General features: G+C 40.8%; 1 protein-coding gene across 7 annotated transcripts in view; it reads left to right on the top strand.

The window, feature by feature from the left end:
* The window catches only part of LOC307269817 (uncharacterized protein), a 41,752-nt gene extending 15,974 nt beyond the window's left edge, over positions 1-25,778 (top strand). For 3 of the 7 annotated variants that reach the window (XM_080052887.1, XM_080052886.1, XM_080052881.1), the window contains exons 2-43: positions 7,434-7,975; positions 9,652-9,732; positions 9,821-9,880; positions 10,320-10,395; positions 11,488-11,538; positions 12,960-13,087; positions 13,170-13,187; positions 14,236-14,442; positions 14,545-14,571; positions 14,902-14,964; positions 15,058-15,132; positions 15,215-15,259; positions 15,954-16,085; positions 16,772-16,825; positions 17,089-17,133; positions 17,265-17,327; positions 18,006-18,137; positions 18,500-18,565; positions 18,652-18,678; positions 18,884-18,982; positions 19,090-19,125; positions 19,343-19,426; positions 19,572-19,604; positions 19,730-19,759; positions 19,857-19,916; positions 20,326-20,403; positions 20,520-20,555; positions 20,656-20,709; positions 20,899-20,973; positions 21,069-21,134; positions 21,326-21,356; positions 21,574-21,615; positions 21,747-21,781; positions 21,884-22,003; positions 22,093-22,240; positions 22,397-22,461; positions 22,811-22,939; positions 23,124-23,156; positions 23,350-23,850; positions 24,140-24,337; positions 24,570-24,679; positions 24,784-25,778. In XM_080052887.1, the coding sequence (XP_079909013.1) occupies positions 7,434-7,975; positions 9,652-9,732; positions 9,821-9,880; positions 10,320-10,395; positions 11,488-11,538; positions 12,960-13,087; positions 13,170-13,187; positions 14,236-14,442; positions 14,545-14,571; positions 14,902-14,964; positions 15,058-15,132; positions 15,215-15,259; positions 15,954-16,085; positions 16,772-16,825; positions 17,089-17,133; positions 17,265-17,327; positions 18,006-18,137; positions 18,500-18,565; positions 18,652-18,678; positions 18,884-18,982; positions 19,090-19,125; positions 19,343-19,426; positions 19,572-19,604; positions 19,730-19,759; positions 19,857-19,916; positions 20,326-20,403; positions 20,520-20,555; positions 20,656-20,709; positions 20,899-20,973; positions 21,069-21,134; positions 21,326-21,356; positions 21,574-21,615; positions 21,747-21,781; positions 21,884-22,003; positions 22,093-22,240; positions 22,397-22,461; positions 22,811-22,939; positions 23,124-23,156; positions 23,350-23,850; positions 24,140-24,337; positions 24,570-24,679; positions 24,784-24,997 (4,169 nt within the window). In that variant the 3' untranslated portion in view covers positions 24,998-25,778. The remainder of the gene's footprint in view (positions 1-7,433; positions 7,976-9,651; positions 9,733-9,820; positions 9,881-10,319; positions 10,396-11,487; positions 11,539-12,959; positions 13,088-13,169; positions 13,188-14,235; positions 14,443-14,544; positions 14,572-14,901; positions 14,965-15,057; positions 15,133-15,214; positions 15,260-15,953; positions 16,086-16,771; positions 16,826-17,088; positions 17,134-17,264; positions 17,328-18,005; positions 18,138-18,499; positions 18,566-18,651; positions 18,679-18,883; positions 18,983-19,089; positions 19,126-19,342; positions 19,427-19,571; positions 19,605-19,729; positions 19,760-19,856; positions 19,917-20,325; positions 20,404-20,519; positions 20,556-20,655; positions 20,710-20,898; positions 20,974-21,068; positions 21,135-21,325; positions 21,357-21,573; positions 21,616-21,746; positions 21,782-21,883; positions 22,004-22,092; positions 22,241-22,396; positions 22,462-22,810; positions 22,940-23,123; positions 23,157-23,349; positions 23,851-24,139; positions 24,338-24,569; positions 24,680-24,783) is intronic. The other 4 variants (XM_080052883.1, XM_080052884.1, XM_080052882.1 and 1 more) reach the window with 4 other exon arrangements.
* Positions 25,779-26,231: the final 453 nt, after the last annotated feature.

The raw sequence follows: 26,231 nt of genomic DNA, 5'->3' as shown, positions 1-26,231 counted from the left end.
GGCACGACTTTGTTGGTGTACAGCGTGTCGGGGAGGGACCAAAGAGAACAAGTGGAGCGGTTGAGGTATTTGTATTTGAATCTCTATCCCAACTGCCATTTTCTCCCCAAATCCTCCACCCCAGCTTTAATTTAAAGGTGCAGCGTGCACAGGCGAACGGCTGTGTTTCCGGTAGGCCCCAAAATGACTAAATCCGCCCCTGGCTGTGTGTGAAGGGAAATAGGGTCATGCAGAGAATATTTGGTAGAGTATGTTTTAAATCGTGTATGATTGCTCAAAAAGAAAGTTATTTTATTACCTTAGCCTCAGCCGGTATGTTTTTACTTTAGAACTTTCACCACTAGATGACACCAAAGTACACCTAATTAGTATTTCCCTACTTTACCATTGTCAGACACATGGCAGACTAAAATATTGGATAGTTTTTCCCTCACTATTGTAGTTTTTTAATGTTTGAAATGCATTTTTTTTAATCCTACCATGCACATTTAACCTGCATGGCCTTTCTTTAAAAGTACTATATCTATTTAGCTTTTCCATCCTATACCATTGTCAGACTCCTCATTGGTTGGCTATCAAAAAAACATAAGAAATCAATTCAGCACAACCAGTGGTATGGTTTTAAAGTGGGGCCTACATTGTCCAGAATTCAATAGCAGCCAGCGGTATGTTCATTGGAGTGGTTGTTAATCCAATATAAAATGGAAACTCATATATCACAAAATATATTATTTGCAGTCAAGTCCCTTCTGGGTACTTTAAACACACGTAATATGACTTCCTACATTGAGTCAAGGGTTTTCAAGACCATTAATAATAATAAAAGCATAGGAGATGCATATAATGTACACAGTCAAAAAGCTTTACCCCGAATATAAACCCTTAAGACAGGAAATGGTTCAGAGGCCCATGTCCAGCCTTTTAGTGGCTTCATAAATCGTGCAGCATGGGAAGATTGGTTCTGTATAGACTCGACTCTCAGGGGGGGGTGAACAGAGTGAACTCAACTACATTGAAAACCATCTTCATCATATGTTTTCCCACAGGAATACTTAATGTACATGTCCTGGGTTTAGTCTGCAGATACATTTGTTATTCTTTCATGTTGCAGAAGTAGAGTTCGTGTTTGGATGAACTTTCTAACTCTGCCGTACTTAAAGATAACGTTTGGAAAAGTTGTCAGACACAGAGATAAGTGTTTTCAATGATTGAGACGACCCTCCACGTTGGAGAATTCAGTTTTTTAATCAAAATGTACTGTAGCACTTTAAGTAAAGGATATGAAACGTCAATGCTCTTGTCGTGAAACTGTATTTATTGGGTGTGAATTTCCAAACACCTGCAAAGGTTACTCATTCATTTACATTCAGAAGAAAAGGAAAAGTATTTTTCAGCAGGGTAGATTAGTTTGTTGTCACAGTACCAAAATGTTTCTTTAGATACTGGCACCAATAGGAATTGTGTATTTTTCTATACTAATAATGGTTAGAGAAATGGTGGTGATACATTTGTCATACTCTGCTCCAAAAGCAAGGCATTTTAATGAATTTTTTTTTCTCAAATGCAGTATAGTTCCTTTTTGAATACATTAGTACAGCAGTACTTTCTCAGCACAGGTATACCGTATAAGACTAGGGTAGATGTATAACTTGCCTGCATTGCATATGTTTGTAATTGGGTGCAGTTCTATTCTCTTGAACTGGTTGCTTCACATACAGCATGAGTCTGTTGCAGCAATAATAACGCCATTGGTCCCGACACATCCTACTCTTGCATGCCGTTCACGCATTTCTGTCATCATATTTCAAACATCTGTGATCAGCTGGCACTGGGTTCTTGTGTGGATTTAGAGGCAAATGGGGTAACAATCGTGGAACAATGGGGCCATCTGTGGTAGTGGGGACTGGAGGATGGCAGTTTCTTTTTTTTACAACATGACTGTGGGTGGGAAAATGGTCCGCTTTGGAAAAAAGAGAGAGTGGTAGCGATTGTGTGCTCGTTTGGGGATAAAGGGCAGTGGTGTCACGGCTGGTAACAAGAGAGCCTTGTGACTGGGATGAGACAAGGCGGCTCGGAGTCCCCGCCATAGGTCAGAGGGCACGCGCCAGCAGTACACCCTCCCACCCTCCCAAACCAGTAACTCCTGATGGGAGGTAATTAACTCTCCGGATGAGCAGTGGAAGATAAGCAGAGACAGAGAGTGTGAGAGAGACTTTTGATGTGAGCAGGAAACTCCCCAGAAGGCATTCTTCACAAACAGTTTAATGGTTTTATGCTGCATATTAGGGCCAATTTATAATTAAATGTCATTAATCACTATCCTTTTCCATCTGCCTGAAATTAGCTTTTTCCGGTTTAGCTCGTTGTTGCAGCCACAGCAACGAGCAAAGCTTAGTTTATTTTGGCGTCATGTGGTGGTGACAGTTTGAGATTGCAATGCTCCCTTACTAATTCCTTGTTCGGAAATTTGTAAAAGCTACGGTAGCCTTTATTGATGAGAAGCTAATTACTAAAGTTGGCATCATCCACCACTGCCTCAAGTCTTTCCACAATATCAAGTGATGAGGTGAAGATGTATTTAGTTATTTATTCTACTTCTTCTTCGTCTTCCAACAGAAGCATTTCATCAGGACATATTCATATTTGATGTACAGACATGATAGTGGTGCTTTTCTCCTCTGTTTCTTCAGATTTGTTGGTCATTCCTTTTTTGTGCAACACTTACTGTAACTGCTTGAGTGCCTCTTTAAGAAAACGGTTGGCGGCCATCAGTCTCCTCACACAGTAACAACATTACATTTGGACCGCAGCCAAGAAACCAGACGATTTTAAAATCTTGACAAAGTAACAAAAACAGCTGATGTCATTTGAACTCAAAGTCTCACTCGCTGACCCCCCCTTCCTCCATCAGTCAACTGTAATTGGCTCTCAGCTTATTCAGACGTGGATTAGGGGTCCGAGTGACTGTGGGAGCATTGGGTATGTTACAGCTGTCAGCTAATGCCACTGTGTGTGAAGTTTAGTTGTTTTTTTTATTCCAAGAGGGAAGACCTACAGCTTGAGGGGGGGTGTTAATGGTCAAACCCAATGGTCTGATTGGCAATCGCTGTCACTTAAAGTGAATTAAATGTCTTTCATACAAAAACGTTCTTAACTTGTTTTAAAGGTAGAGAAGGTGACCGTCTGAACTGTATAAATACCTCCTTTTATAATGTATCATTGCTCATGTAAACCAGCTTGTTATAGCAGTGCTCAATTTCCCAAATAAGGGCAGCAGCTTTAACATGGAGGTAAACACACTTTGGTGAGGCATACTTTGATAATGGTGTAATGTAATTCAAGCTTTTGCATGCAAAAAAAATAATAGTTGAGTTAAGTCAGACACTGTTTTTGTGTCATTATAGATGAAGAATGAAGGCTGTTATGGCATGTCCTAAAAATAACAATGCTGCAAACACTCCATTACTTAGCTTGTTCTTGTTTTAAATACTTAATTGTACTGGCATGTTTCTTGCATTGTTTTATAATATGTAATATATTTCTGCAGATGTGCAGCTGCCGATTTAAGATATAAAATGTCAGTATTTCAATCCCATAAAGGAACGGTTGTTGCCATCTGCCTGGGGTCATATCCTATTGAATGATACTTTTGCATCTTAAAGTGTTGCATCAAGTTTGTCAGGGTGCCCATTTGAATTTTTTATTTAGATTCTAGATTGCAACGCTCCCTTGCTAACCCCTACCTTTGGGAGACTTTACAGAAGCTACAGTGGCCTTCAAGGTCATGGAGCTAGTTACTGAGGATGGCATCATCCACTTCTGCCTCAAGTCTTCCCACCATATCAAGTGATGAGGTGAAGATGTATTTAGTTCTTTATTCCATAGTAGAAAAAAGGAAAGAAAGATTCAAACACACTCCGACTGTAACACTACATTTTCTGCTGATTTGACACAGAATGATACACTCGATAGGCAGATTTAGATATATAATTTATGTAACTTCTCTTTTAGTTCTCGTTCCCATTGGGACGATCCTTGCGCTCCTAATCTTCTTGGGGAGTCCATCGGTCCCACAACGACATTTCAGCCTGTTTTAACTGGCACACAGTGTCCTTGAAGGCTTATGGGACTAAGTTTGTCTGTTCGTTTCATCACATTACAGTCCCTCATGGTCCATTTTCCCATGGACATCTGACATGCATTTCCTTCCTCCATCTGTCTCTGTCTTTGCTGGCATTACCTTTTGCTTTCTTCTTCACACAGTCAAACAGGCGTTGGGACAAATTACAGACATGGCACATCTCAGTAATCCATTGTAACAGAATCCATGAGGTCATTGTTTTTATGTGCCCCATGCCCTCTGGCTGGGAAACATCGCCGTGTGTTGTTCCTACACACACACACAATGGCTCTTGTTAGCATAGCTTGAAGAAAAGGGAGGACACAGATGATCAGACATCCGGGTGAACATGATCTCACAGTTGGCGTGTCGAGCCAAGAAGTCCAAGAAACAGCTGATCACTGACTTAAACGAGGCGTTTGACAGCTCATGCCATAAGACATACTAAATTATCAATATTTCATCAGACTTTTCTCTCTAATGGGAGAGTTTACTGACCCTCCCATCACTTTATATGTCTATAAAGCGGTTTGAGATAAGTTTAATTTTTAGACATTTGATTTTATTGTTCATGGTTGCACCTTAGGGCTCCAGAAATGTGTTATATGGCACTTTCCCCTTGTTTTCATATTTAAGGGATCATTCTTTTGTAGCAAACTTATTCATGTACTTACTTTCAGAGGCACAAAATGATGAAATTATCAAGAAACATTTGCATGAAAACGTTGTGTTTTTTGTAGTTAACCATCTCACTTTGCATTTTGCCTGAGCCTGAGAATGAGATTTCAACTGTGATAAAGAAATGAGAAAAGTCTGTGTAATTGTCTAGTGACTGGTATTTATAGAATACACTGGCAGACACTGTTCTTGTGCATGGGAGCCTTAGCTGTTACTGTTCAGTGGGGAGAGCTGTGGTCGGACCGGACAGCTTCCAGATGTGTGTGTGTGTGTGTGTGTGTGTGTGTGTGTGTGTGTGTGTGTGTCCTGAACAGGATCTATAGCATGAGAAAATTATGTTCTGTAAACAAATTCACACGCTTCTGCAGAGGGGGAAGTTTCCTTGTTGTCATTCATCATTTCATTTTTTTTTTAAATCATATGTAATTTGAGTCGGCTGATCTGTGCAACAGCTGCAGCAGCTGTGAGACTGGCCACCTCGGTGCACTGCTTGTGCTCCCAACTGGATGAAAATCCCCAAAAGGAGGATGGAAGCTCAGCAGGTCCAGTCCACTTAACCAGACCAGTGTATTAAACATGTGTTCAGCCTGGGTTACTCCCTGACACGATAGGTTGGCAAGTGCTTTAAAGTTGCTTGTTTCATTAAAAATCGTGTGATTGAACATGATGGGACTTTTCCTCTCAGCGGGTACAAAAGGTGCTTGTGCAAAACACTTCAAAGGGAGAGTTCGCAGACACAGTTAAAAACAAAAAGGATGACATGAAATCCTGAAACTTTGGAGCAAATGTCAGGTTGAAACATGTCATCGGGTCATAACAGTGAACAGCTCAACAGTGTGGATTTATGTTGCTTTAAAAAAAAGCTGGGTAACGTCATAGTAGTGCCATAGTGAAATATGATAATAGTAAAGATTTGGTCAACATTTAGGGAGTTATATTACATTGCTTTCACTTCAAAAAGGTGGAGGCGGAGAAAAAGAGTCAGGGTTGTTTTCTCATCCTTTGGGAGTCTCTCACATTGGGGACCTATATTTCTGTTGAAAAAACACGAACAAGTGCATTTTCTATAATAGGTGACCTTTTCTATCCTACTGATAAGTCTATTTTCATATATTTTTTTTTACATGTTATAGACCCGAAACATAATTTCTTTATTTAATAAACTAAAATAACAGAATTTTGCGGCATAATTGTCCAACCAGATTCCCAGTTAAATTGTTTATTGCTGAAATTCTCCTTTTCAGGCAACTTCAGCAACAAAATTGTCTAATTTTCATATTTGAGTTGAATTAAGCTCAAGCTGGTCTTTGTCAGGGTTACAGTTTCCTTCACTTAATTTTTACCCTGAACTAAATGAACTATCCGCGCAGGAGACCCCTTTAATACACAGATTGTACTTTGTTTAATCATCTTCTCTCATGAATCCTTGATGACAGGCCGTCCCTGCGGAGAACACTGAGCTGAGTAGCCGAAAACCTTTTGTCCCTGGTGTAAGAATAACGTAACTGCTTCTGTTCTCCCTTTGGAGGGATCCACAAATCTCTGAGAACTCAATTATCAGCAGTTTTTTTCCCCCATTAATTTGATCCTAAAGTATCACAGACACTCCAGCATATATATAGAAACTGGAATCCAACATTAGGAAAACCATAGTCAGGCAGTCTGTAGTTTGATTTAAAGAGTGCATTCCTTTTTTTAATCTTTTCTATAGTCAAACTGTTTCATCGAATAATCACCAAAAAGTTACTGCTAGATTGCTAGATATGACAATATGTGTTCATTGCAGCATGGACACAATAAGTACAGTTGATGTAAGTCTGCTGAACTGCCCCTTTAAGATTTGAGGTTCAAATGTGAGTGTATGGTTTGACCTGCAGGGTCACTGTGGTTACGTGTGTGTTGTTCCAGAGGCTTTGGTCATGGATCAGTTGAGTCGCTGACTAATTTAAAGCACTTGCCTACACTTCCTGCTCTTCCTGCAGTAAAATATGTTTTCACTTTAACAAGTTCTAACACATCCCGACACGTATTTCATCCTGAAACCTGAAAGCTACATTTAACCCCAATGACAGACATGTAATAGCTCCTGGAGATATACAATATCCATCAGCCCGTATGTCTGTACGTCCATGTTCGTACCCATGTCCGTCTGTCTGCCCTGGCCATTCTTGTGAGCGCAATATCTCATAAACGCTTTAAAAGATTTTCTTTAAACTTTGCACAAATCAGTCGGAGGTCAAAGGTAACTGTAACCTTGCATATTGTCATGTTGCAGTGAGGTTTTACCATTGCTTCTAAGGAGCATTACCTTCTTTAAAGCATTGCCTACCATCACTGTACTTTCACCAATTGTGCTTGAAGAAAATCCAGTTTTAATACACACACGCCTCTGTACTAGCTTGTATACAGTTGGCCCCCCTTGTTTACATACCCGTTATTTACCAGTTTACATTGCCTGGCACAGGATTTCTTTTAAGCGCACACACAGAACGGTATATAGTATTATCATGCGGTGATATTAACTGATTTTGACAAAAAGGGATTTTAACAATTCTCCCTAAAGCTAAATGTCCCGAAATACTAATTCCCTGTCTAATTTCTAATCTCCAAATCTTTCTATTTCTTCCTCTTGCAGATGAGAGTGGCGTCTCTTTGCTGCAGCTGATCGGCGACCCTCCGCCGGACTCCATCACCCGGGTGTATGGGCCCAGAGGAGGCGGGGCGTACGTCTTCACGCCGGCGGCCGTGTCTGGCCAGCCGGCTCTGGCTCACGTGCCCAACCCTTTCTACCGACACTTCTCCCTGGTCTTCCACATCAAGCCCACCACCGCCGCCGCCTCCGTGCTCTTCTCCATCACCGACGGGCCCCAGAAGATCATGTACATCGGGGTGAAGCTGGGCGCGTTGAGGTCCGGCCGTCAGAAGGTCCAGCTCTTCTACACCGAGCCCGATTCGGAGGCGTCGTACGAGGCCGCCAGCTTCGACGTGCCGGCCCTGGTGGACACCTGGTCGCGCTTCTCCCTGGCCGTCTTCGAGGACCAGGTCACCTTCTACCAGGGCTGCGAGTCCGAGCCCCAGGTGGTGAAGTTCGAGCGCTCGCCCGATCCCATGGAGCTGGATCCGGGCGCAGGCATCTTCGTGGGTCAGGCGGGAGGGGCTGATGCTGACAGGTTCCAGGTAATGTTTAGGATAACAAATAGAATATAGTACAAACAGCAGGGTTGAACCTTTTATTGGACCACAAACTTAAAAAACAACATTTGAAACTGCATAGCCACAGGTCAATAAGGTTGAGGTTAAGTTCAGTAATGTTTGATAGCCTACCTTTAAACCCTCCCCAAATTCTCCCCTGGTACACGGTATTACCGTTGGTTAACACTGTGTACCAGGGGAGAAAAATGCACCATTGCAAAAATTACCCAGCAGATTTTTTACTGACTGTAATTAAAGGTATACCGTTGATATTTTTAACTACCCCAGGATACTGTATTACCTATTTCTGCCCAACCCTACTTTTAATTCTCCAAATGATATGCTCCTAAAAAGTTTTCCAAGTTTATTTCCTGGTAATCGACTAGTAGCCTATTAGTTGTCTTTTGGTTCTTTGGTCCACACAATGTTTAACAGTTGTTAAACTGTTTAACATTTTTGTCTCCAAAGAAAGACTGCAGTTCACTGCTGCACTGTCAAACTTTTATGATGCAGCATTCTGTCTTTAAATACAGACTTTGCAGGTTCCACACTAGGCAAGGCAAGGCAAGTTTATTTATATAGCACAATTCAGACACAAGGCCACTCAAAGTGCTTTACATGGGCAAGATTAGAATACATAAAACACATTATAAAACATTTAAAAGTGAATAAAAGAAGCAAATAAAATAAAAATTGCAGGTTAAAATGGAAACAAAAAAGTCTTCAGACTCGATTTAGGTAAACTAGTGTAAACAACACTAGTATACATAGTTCTATAATTGAGGATTATCTTAATAGACAATTAAATGAGTAAAATCATGTGTCTGCTGTGTAGCTTAACATGTCCTTAATATTTTAGCATTTGGAAAAGGAGTTCATTTTCCAGTGCCAAACTCCAGGGGGTGTCAGCAGAGGAAATGCTCGAGTGAGAGAGAGATTTTTCGCTCGTCACATTTCTGACAGAAGCAAATGAAAAACGGCAACGAGGCCTCAACTCGAATGTTGCCCAGGGGACCCGGGGAAGTCAGAATAATAGACTATGTCCTAGGAAAGAGCAGGTGTGAGATTTGTGTGTGTGGAACGTATGACCTCTTGGTTTGGGGTCAGGGTCCCTCTTCACTGGGCCCCATTCTAAACATCTATTACTTGATCCCCTTTCACTATCGACACTTTAACTCCCACCCAGTCAATGAACCGATGGACCACATTGGGTGGTCACATGGCTGATTTGAAGGGGAAAAGATATGAATATGGGTATCTGTGCTTTTCTAAACTACATCTGTAGGATCTCTCACCCTGCCAAAATCATTCCAAATTTCTCTTTTCAAAGGGCACAAGCTGCTCCTTAAGGCGTTAATGTGTAATAGAGCCCAAATATGGGTCATGGTAGAGGATTTAAAAAGCTGATTTTGAAGACAGAGTGGTAAAGACAGCTGCCACAATACTCTTCTCTGCATGAGTCATTTTCCATCTCTTTGGAGAATTCAGAGGAAGCTAATATCATGCAAACAATGAGTCATGGTGAAATAAAACCAAATGCACTGTGTGTGTGTGTGTGTGTGTGTGTGTGTGTGTGTGTGTGTGTGTGTGTGTGTGTGTGTGTGTGTGTGTGTGTGTGTGTGTGTGTGTGTGTGCGTGTGTGTGTGTGTGTGTATGTGTAGGGGGAGATTGCAGAGCTGAAAGTGGTGGGAAACCCTCGCACTGCTGAGCGTATGTGTGAGGATGAGGATGACTCCGACGCCGTGAGTATTTATGTATTTTTCCTCATATTAAATGCAAACAGTCCAAATGCATTTGTTTTTTTACATCTTTCTCTTTACCCACTCTTAGGCCTCTGGCGACTTTGGCAGCGGCGACGGTGATAGGAGACAGACAGGACAAAGAGTGAAGGTCAGTTCCAGATATATGAAATGAAAGGACATGAATGAATGTAGAGGTCGGATGAAGGTACTTTGATACCAAAATAAATGGGGTTTGGGTGATTCATTTTGCTGTTTAGAAGGGCCGGAGTAATAAAGTAGTTCCTGAACTGCTCTAAAATTGGTCGGAATTTCCATGCAGATAAAGTGCAGAAAGAAACTACAGGAAGATGATCGTCTTTTCATCATCCCATAATGCATAGCGTAGCTGGCTATGGGACCTTGTTTAGTGCAAAAACACTGTATGTCCATGTATCTTTTTCCCCAGTGCATACTGAGAGGCTTCACAAAACATCTACCATGATCAGCACTCAGCCAATCATATGAATGATGATTATGGTTTTCAACTCATTATTGGCTTTGTTTCAAAATAAGAGCGCACTGTATTCTATTATCTATTTTATTCCCAGACTACGCCTGCTTCCCTGCGTCCGGTGCCCGAGCCACCTCTGATAAACTCACAAGGATCCAGAGCTAAAGGAACAGGTAAAGAGCTCAGTGGAGTCAATCGCTCACAGCTGACATGACAGATGCTATACACAGTAAACAGACAATAAAGTGTAATGGAAGTATGTAATCATACAGCAGCCATTGCCAAAGATATGTCCTGTATAATCAAAGTGATTGTATCTGGAAATATGTGCATAGGACCGCTTGTCCAGACCTGAAAGCGTGGGGAGTGTTGCTGCAGGGTTTAGGCCTGCTGGTTTTATTTGAAACTCTTTAGCTCCCTCTGGTGGAAAGTAGAAGAAGTTGAGCATTTTTGGTTTTAAGCTGTCATAACAAACACATCAAGAAATAAGAAAATGGTGTTGCTGTGAAAATGTGACACGTTTCTTGTACTCATACAAAGTCAGGCAACACATTCCACTGGGCTTGGCAGGTCAACACTCACCACAGGTGTGATGCCAAAAAGAGATTGTCTGACAAAAAGTGATTTCAGTCAAATAAAAAGGTATTTCAGAAGGTACAAGGGACTGGGTGGGCTCTGATCGGTCCCACATAATACTCAAAAATGATATCAAGTCATTTTGAGGCTGAAATAACCTCTCAGTAGGACTAGGAATAGGACTGGAATGAAAAAAAAACATGTCGGTCAAATATCATTTTTTCCATAAATCTTCAATAACAATTACAGTAGTTTTCCAAATATCAACAAGTATATTAGATGCCTTAATCACGTAAATGTCATACCTGATCATGCTATAAAATGCAAACCCTATTGTAATTTTTGGTGTCACTGCAGGTGAACAGGGTACATTTTTAACTTCTAGATAATTATCATGAAACTTTCACTTTGCCAGTTCATTACTTACATTAAAACAATTATTTTATGTTTTGTCAGACATTTTTGAATTAATAGCAAATTTGGCATTATTTAACTAAATATGTGTAAATGCTTTACCATGGACTTATAGTTATGCATATTTGCATATTATGACTGTTTGGTTCTGATAAAAGCAGATGTACACATACTGTACAACTAGGTGCACCTGAAATCACAATTTGGCAGACAATCACTTTTTGGCACTACACCGGTAAAGTTCTCTGTTTGTGTTGCATCTGTGTTGACTTTAGAGGACAGGTACCCACAGCCGTCGGTGGACCACAGCTGGTCTGGATCCAGAGGTGGGTTGCCTGGTGAAGAAAACTGCAGATTGGGATTGGTCCTAATGGACAAGTTGCCATCCTATGGCGCTATAGGATGAGCGCTGGGTCTTTTGAGCATGTTGGTGGAGGCTGTTTGGTCCCTTTTACAAGCTGTGGTTGATCTAAATAAGTCTACAAGAGTTTCACAGTGTAGAAGTTGGTTGTCATTTGAATGTAAATATTGAGAATACACCATCTTTCAACATTATGAATGGTTTGTTTGTTGTGAGGTCCTGTGTCTTTAGAGGGCTTACATTTAACACATTCTGAAAAAAGTTTATGTCTGACATGAGATGGAAACATTACAAATCAGTACCACACACTATAAATAAAGAAATGCTTTGACGAAATAAATAACTATTCGCATATTAGGCCTTTTACTGAACATAAAACCGAACTGTTAGTACAAGAATGCATTAACAAACCAGGGAGATATTGCTTTAGGTAAATAGAATATATTTCACAAGGATGCTTCTATGTTGAGTGTGTGATTTAAAGTTGAAATCAAGCATGGAGACTTCAATCACTTTTTTTATTTACTTTTTATTTGGTGATCTAGTCTCATTGTTGGTCAATAGTTGTCTTATAATCCCTACATGTAATTGGTTAATTATTCACATTCTTGTGTAGAGTAGAATGAATAATGGTTACTTTGAGTGAATCTTTGTTTAACTTTGATCAGTTCTCGAGGTCATAATCGCTGTCAGTCGTTTTAATGTTCTGCAATAAGATCTGATGATTAATAAAATGCATTGTGTAACATTCTTTTCAGATAAAATGTGTCCACTAGGTGGTGATAGAAATACCTAAAAATGCCCAAAAAATATCTTAAAAAAAAAAAAAAAAAACTGTGTATCTGGCTTTGCTTTTGGTGTTTGTGTTTTTGGTGTTGCTCTTTTTCGATGCTTTTTGACGTTTTATTATTTGTTATACACATGTGTTTTGTGTAAAAAAAGCAATGCTTAAGAGTTAGTTTCTTAATAGTTAGGAATATCCCAAAGCATAAATAAGATGCAAGTTCAACATTGTAGTGTACTGTAAACTGTACAACACAAATTACTTTACTTTACTTACTATAATTTTTTTTAAAGTTACAATTATGTAATAATAATCTTTATTTGTATTTGTATAATAAATAATCTTTATTTGTATAGCACCAACTAAATGTAAAAGCTTGTAATCTTGGACTTTAATTTTGTTTAATTTTTCTTTACTTAATGCTTTTCTTGAAGGGACATGGTAGCACATGTTTTTGCATTAAAGCTGATTCCAAAATTGTAAATTCTTTAAGTATTAAGTAAGAATGCATCCTCTCATTCTTTGCATTATATAGTAAAGGTGCTCTAAAATCAAATTGTCCGTAACTTTTTTTTGTCTTTTAAACATGACTCATGCTTCAGGTGCCAGCGGTGGTAAAGGTGAAAAAGGCGACAGAGGAGAGAAAGGCTCAGTGGGCCTCCAGGGGCCTAAGGGGGAGTCGGGCTTCAGTTCTGGATCTGGTTTCTCCTCTCAGGGTCGAGCAGAGAAGGTAGAACGTCACTTACTGTATCCGTGACAATCGGCCACATTAAATACTCACACTAAATATTGGTATTTTTCTTTGATTTCAGGGAGAAAAAGGAGCAAAGGTGAGTTTATTCTTTGAGTTTGCTTCATTTTATAAACTAAAAGCTTGAGATCATTTATTACATTTAATTTGCGTGAGACACGGCTGGCAAAACATAATTTTTTTCAAGCACTGGTCAATTTGGATTATTTTGTCTATTTTGCTTCCTTTGCTTTCATACTAGTATACACCAAGGGTCCAAAATGTACATTGAGGTGTTTATTTGACTAAAATGTGTCTGTCTTTAAGTTTGCGTCTTACCCTTACCCTATACAACAATCTTTATTGGCCATTATCTCAACATTATTATTTTTTTTCAACCTATCTTTCCATAATCATTCTATGCTCTACTTTGAAGTTTATTACAGAAGGATCCGTTCATATGATATAGATTTGTGATACATTTTGCTCTTGAAAATATGCTCACTTTCGACCAGCACACAACGGACATTGAAAAAAAGAGCCATCAAAGACTGTATGCCATCCATAAACTCAAAGGACTCTGTGTTGCCCCCCATCTCCTCCTGCTGTTATATCAAAGTATTGTCCAGCCCATCCTGCTCTACTGTTCCACCTGCTTCTTTAACATGCTCACTGTCAAAAACCGGGTCAAACTCACACGTACAACAAACATAGCTGTCAAACGAATTGGTCTCCCCACACCCACACTGTCAGAGCTCAACATCAAGGCCATCTCACGCATCGCATCCACTAAAGCACAGGACAACACACACTCACTCAACTGCCACTTCACTATTATGCCCTCTGGACGCAGGTACAGGTCCCTGTTGTGCAGGAGGGCTCGCTATGGCAAAAGCCTGGTGCCTGCAGCCATAGCAGCACTAAACAAAAGGCCAAGATCAAACACCCCATCCCCACTCAGTGTATATATGTATTCTGTCTGCATGTTATTTTGTTGTGTTTGTTGTCAATCTGTCTATTGTCTGTCGGCGTGCGGCCCATAAATATACTTGTGATGTGAAGAAGAATTTCCCCTCGGGGGCAATAAAGTCTAAGAAATATAATTTTAAAGACCTGTACATTGAATGTATTTATTCATAAATAAATAGGGGAGTTCTGGTGCTGGATACGCTGGTAATAAAGGTGACCGCGGGGCTGTGGGTCCTCCCGGGCCTCCTGGACTTCCAGGACCTGCAGCGGAGGTGGTCCACCTGGGGGACGGCTCTGTGGTGCAGCAGGTCTCTGGACCCGCCGGACCGCCTGGACCACCGGGGGCTGGAGGGGCCCCGGGAGCGGCAGGAACTGATGGAGAGCCTGTGAGTACGGAGACAAATAAATCCTGATTAAAAAAAAAAAAAAGTATAAATAAAACGGGATCTTTGACAAACGTCTCTCAATGATGGTTTATTATGTTTCAGGGCGATCCAGGAGAGGATGGAAAAACTGTAAGTGTTTTACCAAACAGATTGGGATGTTTCTTTTTTAAATCATTCTGAAAAAGAAAGAAGAATAAAGAAAACCACTCCAGGATTTGGCTATGGCATGTTTTTCTTGTAATAAGAAATAGACAGCATGTCTTCCCCTCTCTGCCCCATTTCACCTCTGTCTCTACACACTGTCAATAAAACATGAAAAATGCCCAAAAAGATCTTTAAAAAAAAGGAATAGACATTTTCTCATCATTCTTGCTTAGTTTGCAGCTTAAAGGAAGAATTCCGAGGATACATAGCTTAAAAACATTAATAATGTTAACCAGTATAATTTTGTTCTTTCAGGGTTCCCTTGGGCCACAAGGTTTACCAGGAATTGCAGGAACTTCCGGTGCCAAAGGCCAAAAGGTTCTAGTACAAAGTGGAATATTATGGATATTATTATGTTACATTATAATGATTTATTTATTGTGATAACATGTGACTTCTGAATATTCCCAGGGGGAAATTGGAGAGGGTCAACCAGGACCCAGAGGCCTGCCCGGACCTCCAGGACCTGCTGGATCTGGCACCGGGGTACGACCACCATCCAAACATCTCTGGGCTTCATGACAAACCTCTTAATAACTTTATTTTAATTATTTCAAAATTTTTACAGACGTTTGTGGACATGGAGGGATCAGGATACCCGGACAAATTCCACGTACGTCGATGATAATTATGATAATTTAACTGTTTGCAAAAGGCACTTATCCAAGGTTTTTCAACATTAATAAGGATCCCCAGTGTGTCCAATGTATGAGAAAAAACAACTCTCTCTCTTTTCTCCACTGTCACTATTCTGAAAACCTTTATTCAAAAACCCTAGTCTGATTTTCTCCCCTTATGATGTCATATTGGGATAAGCCACGCCCCCCGTATTACCAACCTAACTAAGCACTACCTCCCCTGTGATATGCCACACGGCCCACATTCAAAATAAATCTAACTGGATGTTAGATTTAAACTGGCAGTTAGATTCAGGGCCAATCAGAGCAGGCTGGGCTTTTTAGAAGGTGTGGCTTAAAGAGACAAGCCTCTGTCTTAGTTTTTCAGACAGAGGCTGAAAAGAGGAGTTTCAGCAATGACAATCTGAGAAATATAAAGGGTTTTTGGACACTACGCCATGAAAACAGAACTTGAATGTGACCTTTAAACTTTTTCAGTTTTAGCAATGTTACATAGTCAAATTCACAGTTTTTCCTGCTATTTTCCTTTTGTCCATTTTGTATTTACAGAATAAGATAAAAAAATTACAAAAACTTAACTTAAATCAATCTTAAAATATGATTGTTTTGGATAGTAATTGAACAGTGTTTTTGAGTTTTTACATTATAACTTTGGGATTTGTTCTCCAGGCTGCTCGTGGTCTTCCGGGTCCCCCTGGCCCTCCCGGCCCTCCTGGGACTTCAGTGGCAATTGGAGGCAACGGCCCAGTAGCCTTCGGACCTCCGGGACCACCAGGACAAGATGGAGTCCCCGGCCTACCTGTGAGTATCTCTGCTTAGTTTGACAATCAATTTAGAAACGTAAAGGTGCAGTTTTTAGAATGAATTGGCATATTTCAGAACAGACTTTGTTTTCAGACTTTAGTGTTTTATCTCTTGAAAATAAAAATATATATATTTTTAATGACCTTAGAAATTAGCCTTTTATATCAACATAAGGGCAAGTTGCTCCGCCATGTTGCACTGTCATGTTTTTACAGTAGCACTGAACAGCCAAACTTAACAGCCTCATGCATTTTTATATAGTGGGCATCCTGGTGAAATTGGAAGACGAAGAATAAACAACTATATACATCTTCACCTCAAGAACTTGAGGCAGTGGTGGATGATGCCATCTTTAGTAACTTGCTTCTTGTCCTTGAAGGCCAGCATAGCTTCTGTAAATTCTCCCAAACGGAGGGGGGTTAGCAAGGGAGCGTTAAAATCTAGAATCTCACCATTAGATGAAGCCAAAATACTCCTTCCTGAAACACTGCACTATTTTAGGTAATTTTTAACCCATTACATTGTGTTTGAAGATATAAATCCTCTGACACGTTGATACATTACAATACTTAAATATGTAGAATATTATTAATTTATATCTTTTGAGTTTTCCTTTGTGGGTTAAAGTTACAGTATCTTGATTGATCACTGATTGATTGTGCACATCCTGTCTGCTGTTTCAGGGCCCTCCTGGTCCTTCTGGTCGACCAGGTAATGGAGGAACCAGAGGAGATAAGGTGAGCAGGCACAGATTGATGAATATTTCTCACAGAAAAAATATGTTGTTTAACAAATCATTTTGTTGAATTTTCCACAACAAAGCAAAAAACACGTAAGGTGCAGGGTAGTGGATTCACAACAAGGCATCTTCCTATAAAGTTTTATGACACAATGGCACTACTATGTGTCAATACAAAACGTCATGGCGATCCATTCAATAATTGTGGAGATATTTTGGGTAAGTTTTTTTTCTTTTTTCTTGAACACCTCTTACCTTCAGGGCGAGAATGGCGAGCTTGGTCTACCAGGAGCAGCGGGAGAAAAGGTGTTTTATCCTTCCCTATTTATTTAAAAAAACATGAAGGTCTTTAATTGAAGTTAATCTTTCAAATGGCAAAATATGTGGCGGGTGCATCCAGACATACTCTCTCCTCTGTGTTTTTCGCCTTCCTCTAGCAAGACTCGCGAGAATACAACTTTTTCGACGGCTTCTTCTCTTACTTTGCTCCGGCTTCTACGGTGTGTAATGGGTGGCAGGTATTGGTGGAGGGAGGGCAGGGTCTCTGCTTTGGTTCATCAGCTTTCCCTGCACTGTTTTTAAACCAAAGATGTGAATAATTCCAGTTTCTAAACCACATCCTTGAAGCTCTAAACACGTGTGTTTCTTCCTCCTTTTCTATTGTTAAAGCCCCCTGTAAACCCATAAAATCCTATAGCAAGCATCTGAAAAGAGTTTAGGCTTATTCATCAATCCTAATTAAAATATATTGTCATTTAAGTTTGATAAACTTTATAGAAATTTGGTTTTGGATTTTGGAGTCGGGCTGTTGCTATGGAGACCGTTTGATATGGCCTCGCCCACACAGTCCTGTCAAACGCTCTACTTTAGACAGTAAAAGCATTTTTGTTAACTAAGTTTGAAAATATTTATGAACATTTATTTTCAATCAGATTTTTGTAAGTGTTTATTAAGACACCCAACTTTGATATCATATATGAATTTTTACTATTTTCGACCGAGTTTCCAGAGGCTTTAAAAGATCATTAACCTCCATTTTTTCTTGCTCTGCTCACATCTCTTGCAAGTTACCACCCATCATCTCACTGCAGTTGCATTAACAGGAGCGTCTTTCTCCACTGACCTCCATTGTTTAAAACACCCCCCTAATTAGTGGTCTCTCCCCCTTCTCACCTCAGGGTGCTCAGGGCGACCTAGGGCGGACAGGTATCCCGGGACAAGGGGGACTGGCGGGGCTTCCAGGTCCCATGGGACCAGTGGGACCTCCAGGACCCCCTGGGCCACCGGGGCCATCGTACCGCGGCGGTTATGTGAGTATAGAGGTCAAATGTATGCAGGTGGATGCACAGATCTGTTTGTTTGGTGTGTAGAGGCTTTCACAAAGACGTGGAGTATATTCTTATAGAATATTCTTATTAGACAATAACAACTTGCCCAATTGAAACCAATCCCTGCAGACTCTCTCCATGTTTGTTTAGTTTCCGCTTTGTCTACTTATTCTACTTTTGATTAGAACCATCTTACTGTACGTTGCCTATGGCACCACCCTGAGATCAAACTAGCAGAGTTTAGCCGCTCCAAACACTTAATGGAAACGCACGCAGCTAATTTGCTCTATATTTAGATGAAAACCTGGCTACAAAGGAATAATTCCTCTCCTCTCTCCTTGCAGGGTAACCGGGATGAGTATGAGACGAACAATGGCTTGCTTGGTGTGGCAGGCCCACCTGGACCACAGGTACCCCATCACACACACATGAGATCCCTGACCTTCTCTTTACAGTGGATCCTCTGCCTCATGTTTCCCTGTTTTCTGTCTTGCAGGGTCCAACTGGAATCGCCGGTCTACCTGTAAGTATAACACTCTCCAGTATGTGCTAATTTTACTTTACATCAGACAATATTTTGTTTTAATGCCACACTTATCTGACAGCTTTAGTTACCTCAATGTTAATATTTTTGCACACAAAACATATGACACATACAAGTACAGCTGCAGTAATCTGTGCTCCACTCCTGAGTATAAGTATCAGTAATGTTGTTTCATGATGTCCAGGGTAAGCCAGGTTTGCCAGGCGACCACGGAGGCAAAGGGTCAGAGGGACCGCGGGGACCTCCTGGGATCCCAGGACTGGACGGGTACCCCGGGCAGTCGGTAGGAGCCATTTAATGCTACAGACTATTTACTGTAGTTCAGACAGAATCACACATATTCAGCTTGTTTTAATGGCATGTATAACTGCTTGTGTTAATTGTTTTTAGGGTACAAAGGGAGACAGAGGACTAAAAGGCGACGCGGTGAGTCATATTATAACATTATATATATAACAAAGAAGCTAAAACAGGTGTGATATCATCATGTCTTTTTGATTTTGTTAAAAGCCCGGCAGCTGAGTTCAAGTAAATAGTTTTTCTCTAGTCAAGCCTATTATCATCACCTCACTATATACTGTACGTCATAATGTGTTCTTTGCTGTTTTTATTACGTGTTATTTTGTGTCCATTCACGTTGCAGGGTCTGCCGGGGCGAGATGGCGGTCAAGCTGGACCCCCAGGGCCACCAGGACCACCGGGACAAGTCACCTACCAGACATCAGACGTGAGTCACAGGCGGAAAACGTCGCTAACCAACACATGGATTAATGAATGTACCAGCCTGCCATTGAATCATTACTCATATTCACTAACATCACTGCCTGCTCATTCCCCCTCTCACTCACTGACCTAACGCTGTCTCGCTGTAGTATAATGAAGTTTATTGGAACGAAGGAGAGCAGGTGAGTCTTCCCCCCTAAAACTGACCTCACCATAAAATCCATAAAACCTCACAAAACTAATTACCTCTTCACTTAATATTAGCCTGTTTGTCTATATTAATGTGTTTTGGAACTGTCTCCTTCAGGGCGGAACTCCAGGTCGAGCAGGATTCCCGGTACGTATCCCTGTCCTTACTCACAACATTTCAGTTTTGGACCAATCAAAACTAAGAATATGTAAGGAAGAAAAGTTTGTTATGTGTTTTCATTAAGGGGCCAATGGGACCAAAAGGAGATAAAGGTGACACAGGTCCTCCAGGATATGCACCTCAAGTAAGATAATAATTCATTCCACAATTATTATTATTTTTTAAAGGTGCTCTGAGGAACTTTCATTTTGTGGTTATTCTTGCACCCCCTTTGGACAAAAGTGGTAGTGTTTTACTACGCCAGCTGTTGTTCCTGTGTGAGCCTACCCATGACAAAGGCATTAAGAAAAACTATATCAAAATAGCATTCTTTGCACTGATGGAAACTGACTGTTTCAGAAATATTAAAAAGTTCCTCATAGTACCTTTTAAATGAGCATCACGAGATAATTTAAAATCTTCCCATTTTTTCGCCATCTTCAGCCAGCCTTTTCAACAGCCACATGGAAGGCCGTGGGTGCACTACGCCAATAAATTAAGATGCAAATGTATTTTCCGACGTTGGTTTTAAACTTGTGAGATGTTTTGTCCAGGGGCAAAAGGGAGAGCCTGGAATCATCATGGGGCCTGATGGGAGACCTCAGTACCTCGGTGGCCTGGCAGGAAAACAGGTCAAATATTCATAAATTAAACAGCTAACATGTTTTTTGGAATGCCCTTCTTCTAAATGATCCAGGAATTTAAGCATCTTGACTGTAAATAACTTAGTAAGTGATGTCGTTCACAGGGCGACAGTGGACCTCCTGGACCAGTGGGACCTCCAGTGCGTACTGTTTTTTTAACCATTCTTTTTAAAGTTTTGGCTGACAGAATCACATCATTATGATAATAAAAGTACTTGTTGTAATCGTTTTCTTTTCCAGGGTCCATACGGCCCTTCAGGACAGAAGGGAGACATTGGGATTCCAGGGAGACCGGTGAGTAGATTTGTGGATTTAAATTACATTTTCACACCAGGTAAGTTTGAAATGTTTTTTACTACAATTTAGGAGCTCCCAAAGGGGCCAGACATTTTTATATTCAAATATTATATTCTATTATACACACCGGGTGCTTTATACTTCCTAATATCTAATGTTAAATATGATTTGAATGTTTTATTTTAGGGTCGACCTGGGTTGAACGGCGCCAGAGGAGAGAAGGGAGATTCAAGCGGTGGTGGAGCTGGATACAGTCACTCTGTGAGTTTCTCTGAGATTTAATTTGATTTTATTTAATCATTCACAGTCTCCTTTTGCTTCTAAAGAAACAGTAATAAATCTATGTTGTGTCCCAGGGGCCTCCAGGTCCACCGGGCCCCCCTGGACCTCCTGGACCGCCCTCTTTCAGCGATGGATCCAGAGTGAGTCCAGAGATGAGAAATTTACCGTAGTGGCATGATTCATATTTATTTATGCCTTTAAAACACAAAATAAACTGTTCTTCTTACATAACAAGTAACTTGATGCAAAACTGCTGCAAAAAAAAGTTTAAGAGGGTCAATTAAATGTTGCAACTTAGGGATGTGATTGATCATCTTTGATTTTCTTTCAGGGTTATGATGAAAACTCCAGGTATTACCCAGGTAAATTCACTTCACATATATAAATGTAATAACGTAAATAGTGTATGACAAGTTTAAAGCAATAGTTTGGAGTGTGCACACATAAAAGAGTGGTATCAATCTTCTAATTTAACTCTAACTGAGAAAGTGACTATCACTATGACTAAAGAGGTTGTCCTTTTAAAGGGAAAACTGCTGGTGATAACTTTAAGCGTTGTTGCTTATCCTTGTTTTGCAGCTGTTAAAGGAGAGAAAGGTGATCGTGGACTACCAGGCACAGGTACAACACTAAACTTTCCATAATCATTCTTATCACTTTTCTGATAGATCATTACAGAAGGGTTTGTAAACGAGTAAATGTTTAATGTTTGTGTAGGAAATCAAAGATAATTATTTTTGTTTCTGGTCCAGGTTCCGGTTCCAACTTGGACATTTACACTCTGAGGGTAAGCATTCACTTTGCATTCTTTCCGCTAGATATTATATTAATTTTATTCAGTTGATATTGTTTATGCGTCTTGGATGTTTCTTAATGCTTCTGTGTGCAGAATGAGTTGAAAGGGGAACAAGGAAATCCGGGCTTTAAAGGAGATAAGGGAGAGCCAGCCGGAGGATACTATGACCCACGCTATGGAGGCAGCGGAGGCTCGGGACATCCTGGACCTCCTGTAAGATCACAAAGCTTTCACCAAGGCACTTTTACGCTCACATACGTACAAACACAATCTAAAATAACTTTCTCTGCTGGTTCCAACAGGGCCCTAAAGGAGACTCCATCATTGGCCCAACAGGCCCACCGGGGCCACCGGGTCACCCAGGGAGAGGCCATGACGGGCAGCCCGGACAGCCAGGGCCGCCCGGACCTCCAGGAACATCCATCTCTGGAACTCACCACGGCACACAGAGTGAGTTCTAATGATGAAAGCACCTCGATTTTCAGGATCAGGATCTGATTTTATCTTGAGAATAAGACCCTTTGTCTCAATGAGATTACCTGTATAAATAAAGGTTAAATAAAAAATAAAGATTTGAGCTCACATTATCCTCCCTTTGATTGACAGCTATCAATATTCCTGGCCCACCCGGACAACCTGGCACACCTGGACTACCTGGACACTCCTCAGGGGTGAGTTACACTTGTTTATACCACTGTCATTATATCTGCATTTAAAAAAATAACCAATAACTCTATTTAGACTGATTCCTACCAGACTACAGTCAATGTAGTCTCATATCAATCAAGTAATCGAAAAATGTTAGTCCCCCAAAAAAGTCTGAAAGGGTTGTACAACATAAGCAAATTACAACACACATGATAATATGGAATATACTTACAGTGACTTATTACATTTTGGGTAATCATAGTGACAGAAATTAGGAAAAACTTAGTGATGTGAAAGGTGGACGCAAAGAGGTGTGTTTTTTAGTTTGCTTTGAATGAATGGAATGAGTTAGCTGTTTTTGTGTGTTTGCAGGTGACTGTGTTGAGGTCTTATGACACCATGACAGCCACGGCTAGAAGACAACCCGAAGGCTCCCTGGTTTACATCATAGACCAAACAGATCTCTACCTACGGGTCCGAGATGGAGTGCGCCAAGTCCACGTAAGATATTCACCTTTAGCTAAATGACGATGAATCAGTCAACATATTGTGTATGGACTGATAAGCCAAGTAAGGGGAATGGCTATTGATATTGGTGATATTGGGCTTTATAAATAATATCTTATTTGATTTGATTTGAGATTACCATGCAGTCTCCTTTTTGTCTTTGTTTTTGTTTTTACAGCTCGGGAACTTCATCGCTCTACCCAGTGAGGATGTAAGTGTGTTTTTTTTATTTTAAGAGTATTTCATACATTCATGAAATGTACTGTCAGTTAAACTTGTGGGACACTATGTATCTGTCACTCTTTATTTCATGAAGAAGGTCCATTTTGCCGAAATCTTCGTGAATGTATCCACTTTTAAAGTACCTTGTTTTTAATTGCAAACCTTGCTTCTTATTTTTTCAGGGTAATGAGGTTGCAGCCGTGCAGCCTCCGCCAGTCGTCCCCTACTCCCCGGACCACCACACCCACACAGACACCTCCTCGCACGACTCCCATAGGCCGGTCCATGTGCAGCCAGACAGCGGGCACGACACACAGCCGACACATCCGGACCCTCGATACCCTTCAAACCCCGATCCCAGATATCCAACCCAACCCGATCCTCGATACCCTTCAAACCCCGATCCCAGATACCCAACCCAACCCGATCCCCGGTACCAGCCCGACCCGCGGTACCAGCCCGACCCGCGGTACCAGCCCGACCCACGTTACCCGCAACCCACAGACCCACGCTTTCCTAGCTACTCGGACCGTTTGAACCAACCAGACGGTAGGCACACCGGTCATAATGCCCAGGAGCACCCTGCCTACCCGGACCCCCGCTATGCAGTCACTCCTCAGAGAAGACCACCTCCTCCTCCCGTGCACCACAGTCCAGTCCACCACCATGCTTCAGGTCCAGGGGTGAGAGAGAGTTGCAAGTTGAGATGTCTGGTTCAGAAGTTTAAAAAAAACTAATGTTGAGATAATTGCCATTAAAGATGGTTGTATAAGATAAAAAATACAGACACATAAAGACAAGGTTTAGTCAAATAAACACCTTAATGTACATATTTCACTTTTTACTTATACTTGTATGAAAGAAGAAATGTTATGGAAGAAAAATAGACAAAAATCTCAAAATTGGGCAGTGATTTTAAAAAAATGATAGTGTCTTGCCTTAGACATGACTGCCGTGCTTGTTTTCCCTCAGCTCCACCTGATCGCTCTAAACAGCCCCCAGACGGGCTCCATGCGTGGGATCCGCGGTGCAGACTACCTGTGCTTCACTCAGGCTCAGGCCATCGGGATGAAGGGGACGTTCCGGGCCTTCCTGTCCGCCAAACTCCAAGACCTGCACAGCATCGTCCGAAAGGCTGACCGGGACCGTTTGCCCATAGTCAACCTGAAGGTATAGCCAACAGAGGGGGATTACAGGGACAGAAACACCCGTGGTCTGCTGCTTCTGAGGACTGAGCCCCCAATGTTTCTATTATTTTTTTCTATTTGGTCATTTATAGTTAGTGAAATTATTTGTTAGTAGAACGATGTGGCTTTGCACGTTTCCTTTTCATCGCCGTTGTTGTAATTTGCACAATGACTATGGCTATATAAATAAAGTTGACTTATCTTGTCTTTGTCAGGACGAGGTTCTGTTTGACAACTGGGACGCCATCTTCAACGACGGCAGAGTGAAGGACAACGTGCCCATCTACTCCTTTGACGGCAAAGACGTTCTCAACGACAGCACATGGTGAGGCCAGATAAACCACACTCAGAATGAAGATATAAAAGGAGGATAAGAACACCTAAACCTCATGTGTTCATTCTAAATGTAATGTTTTTTTTATTTCCTAGGCCACAGAAGATGTTGTGGCACGGTTCGACTGGCGCGGGGCAGCGGCACGTGGACAGCTTCTGTGAGACGTGGCGCGAGGGAGACGTGGCCCTCACCGGCATGGCTTCATCACTACAGAGCGGCAGCCTGCTCCAGCAAAGCTCCAGCAGCTGCTCCAGCTCATACGTGGTGCTGTGCGTCGAGAACAGCTACATAGGCCAAGCTAGGAGATAAACACACACACACACACACACCATACTCACACAGCACTGGACAAAGTGATAATCCCAAAGCAGTCAGTCGTGCTTTTGTCCACTCATTCACACACTTTTCTAGTGCTTTTCAGGTGCTTTGTAAATATGTTTTTTTTTCTTATGAATAATTACTTTGTGTTCTTAAGCCCCTCATATATGGTGCTAAACAGGATTATCCCACATGTCCAACCTAAATCAAGCTCAGGTGACTTACAGTAACACAGCCATAATGGAAGTTTTACATGTTTTTAAAGGCACCAGTTGTCTTAAAAGCTGCATAAATGGTTCATTTATGCAGCTTAATATTTGATATGATGTTGATTTATAAATATTGAAATTAGGATGCTTGGTGCTTGCAAAGCCTAGTTTTGATTTGTCCTTGTGATGAATAATCTGCCTCAATTGTTTCCTTTCAGTCCCAATGTCTTGGTTTCTCTTGATAATCAACAGATCAACTATTTCTATGGGACTGTTTACATCAAAGAAATAGTTCTGGATTCTCACAGTTTGTGCCTTTCATGTTAAATCATATTATCTGAGTTGCAGAAGCACAGTAAGCATCTGTTTTTCTGTAAAATGAATACCCGGCAACTCTTAAAAGAGGTTGAACATCACTCAATAGTGTATGAAGACTCTTCATAGCACCCGGATGAAAAATATTGTGTTCAATGCTTAAAAAAAACGTCATTGAGGATGAAATAAAGAGAGATAAAGGCATAATACATATGCTTTGACCCATAATGATTGTCTATATTATATATATTTATATATATATATATATATATATATATATATATATATATATATATATATATATATATATATATAGGACATTAATCTTTTTAGATTTAAGAAGAGAAAAATATAATAATAAAGATCTGTGGGGAGGGGGTAATATTCAAACAAAAAACCTTTAACTTTAAACTTTAACTTTGAAGCCCTTGCTTCAGCTCCATCATTCTTATTTTTTTAAAGCTACATTGGCCCTAAAATGCCGCTGTAGATCTTGCATGAGAGGCACAAATTCTAGAAATGACATGTTGCTCTGAAATTGCCATGTATAAATCCTGTGAACTCGACTGATGTTTGTGGCAGAAGGTAAATGAATAATGAAGATCTCTGGCAACATATTTGTCACACAGCAGTGTAGAACAAAACAGACACACCATACCGTTATCTCAGAGAGGGATTTACCACTGTGATCTTATGTAGAA

Source organism: Ammodytes marinus (genome assembly GCF_949987685.1).
Source record: "Ammodytes marinus genome assembly, chromosome: 24".
Taxonomy (NCBI): domain Eukaryota; kingdom Metazoa; phylum Chordata; class Actinopteri; order Uranoscopiformes; family Ammodytidae; genus Ammodytes; species Ammodytes marinus.
Note: the sequence above shows the minus strand (reverse complement) of the source record. Positions and strands in the feature narration are given on the sequence as shown.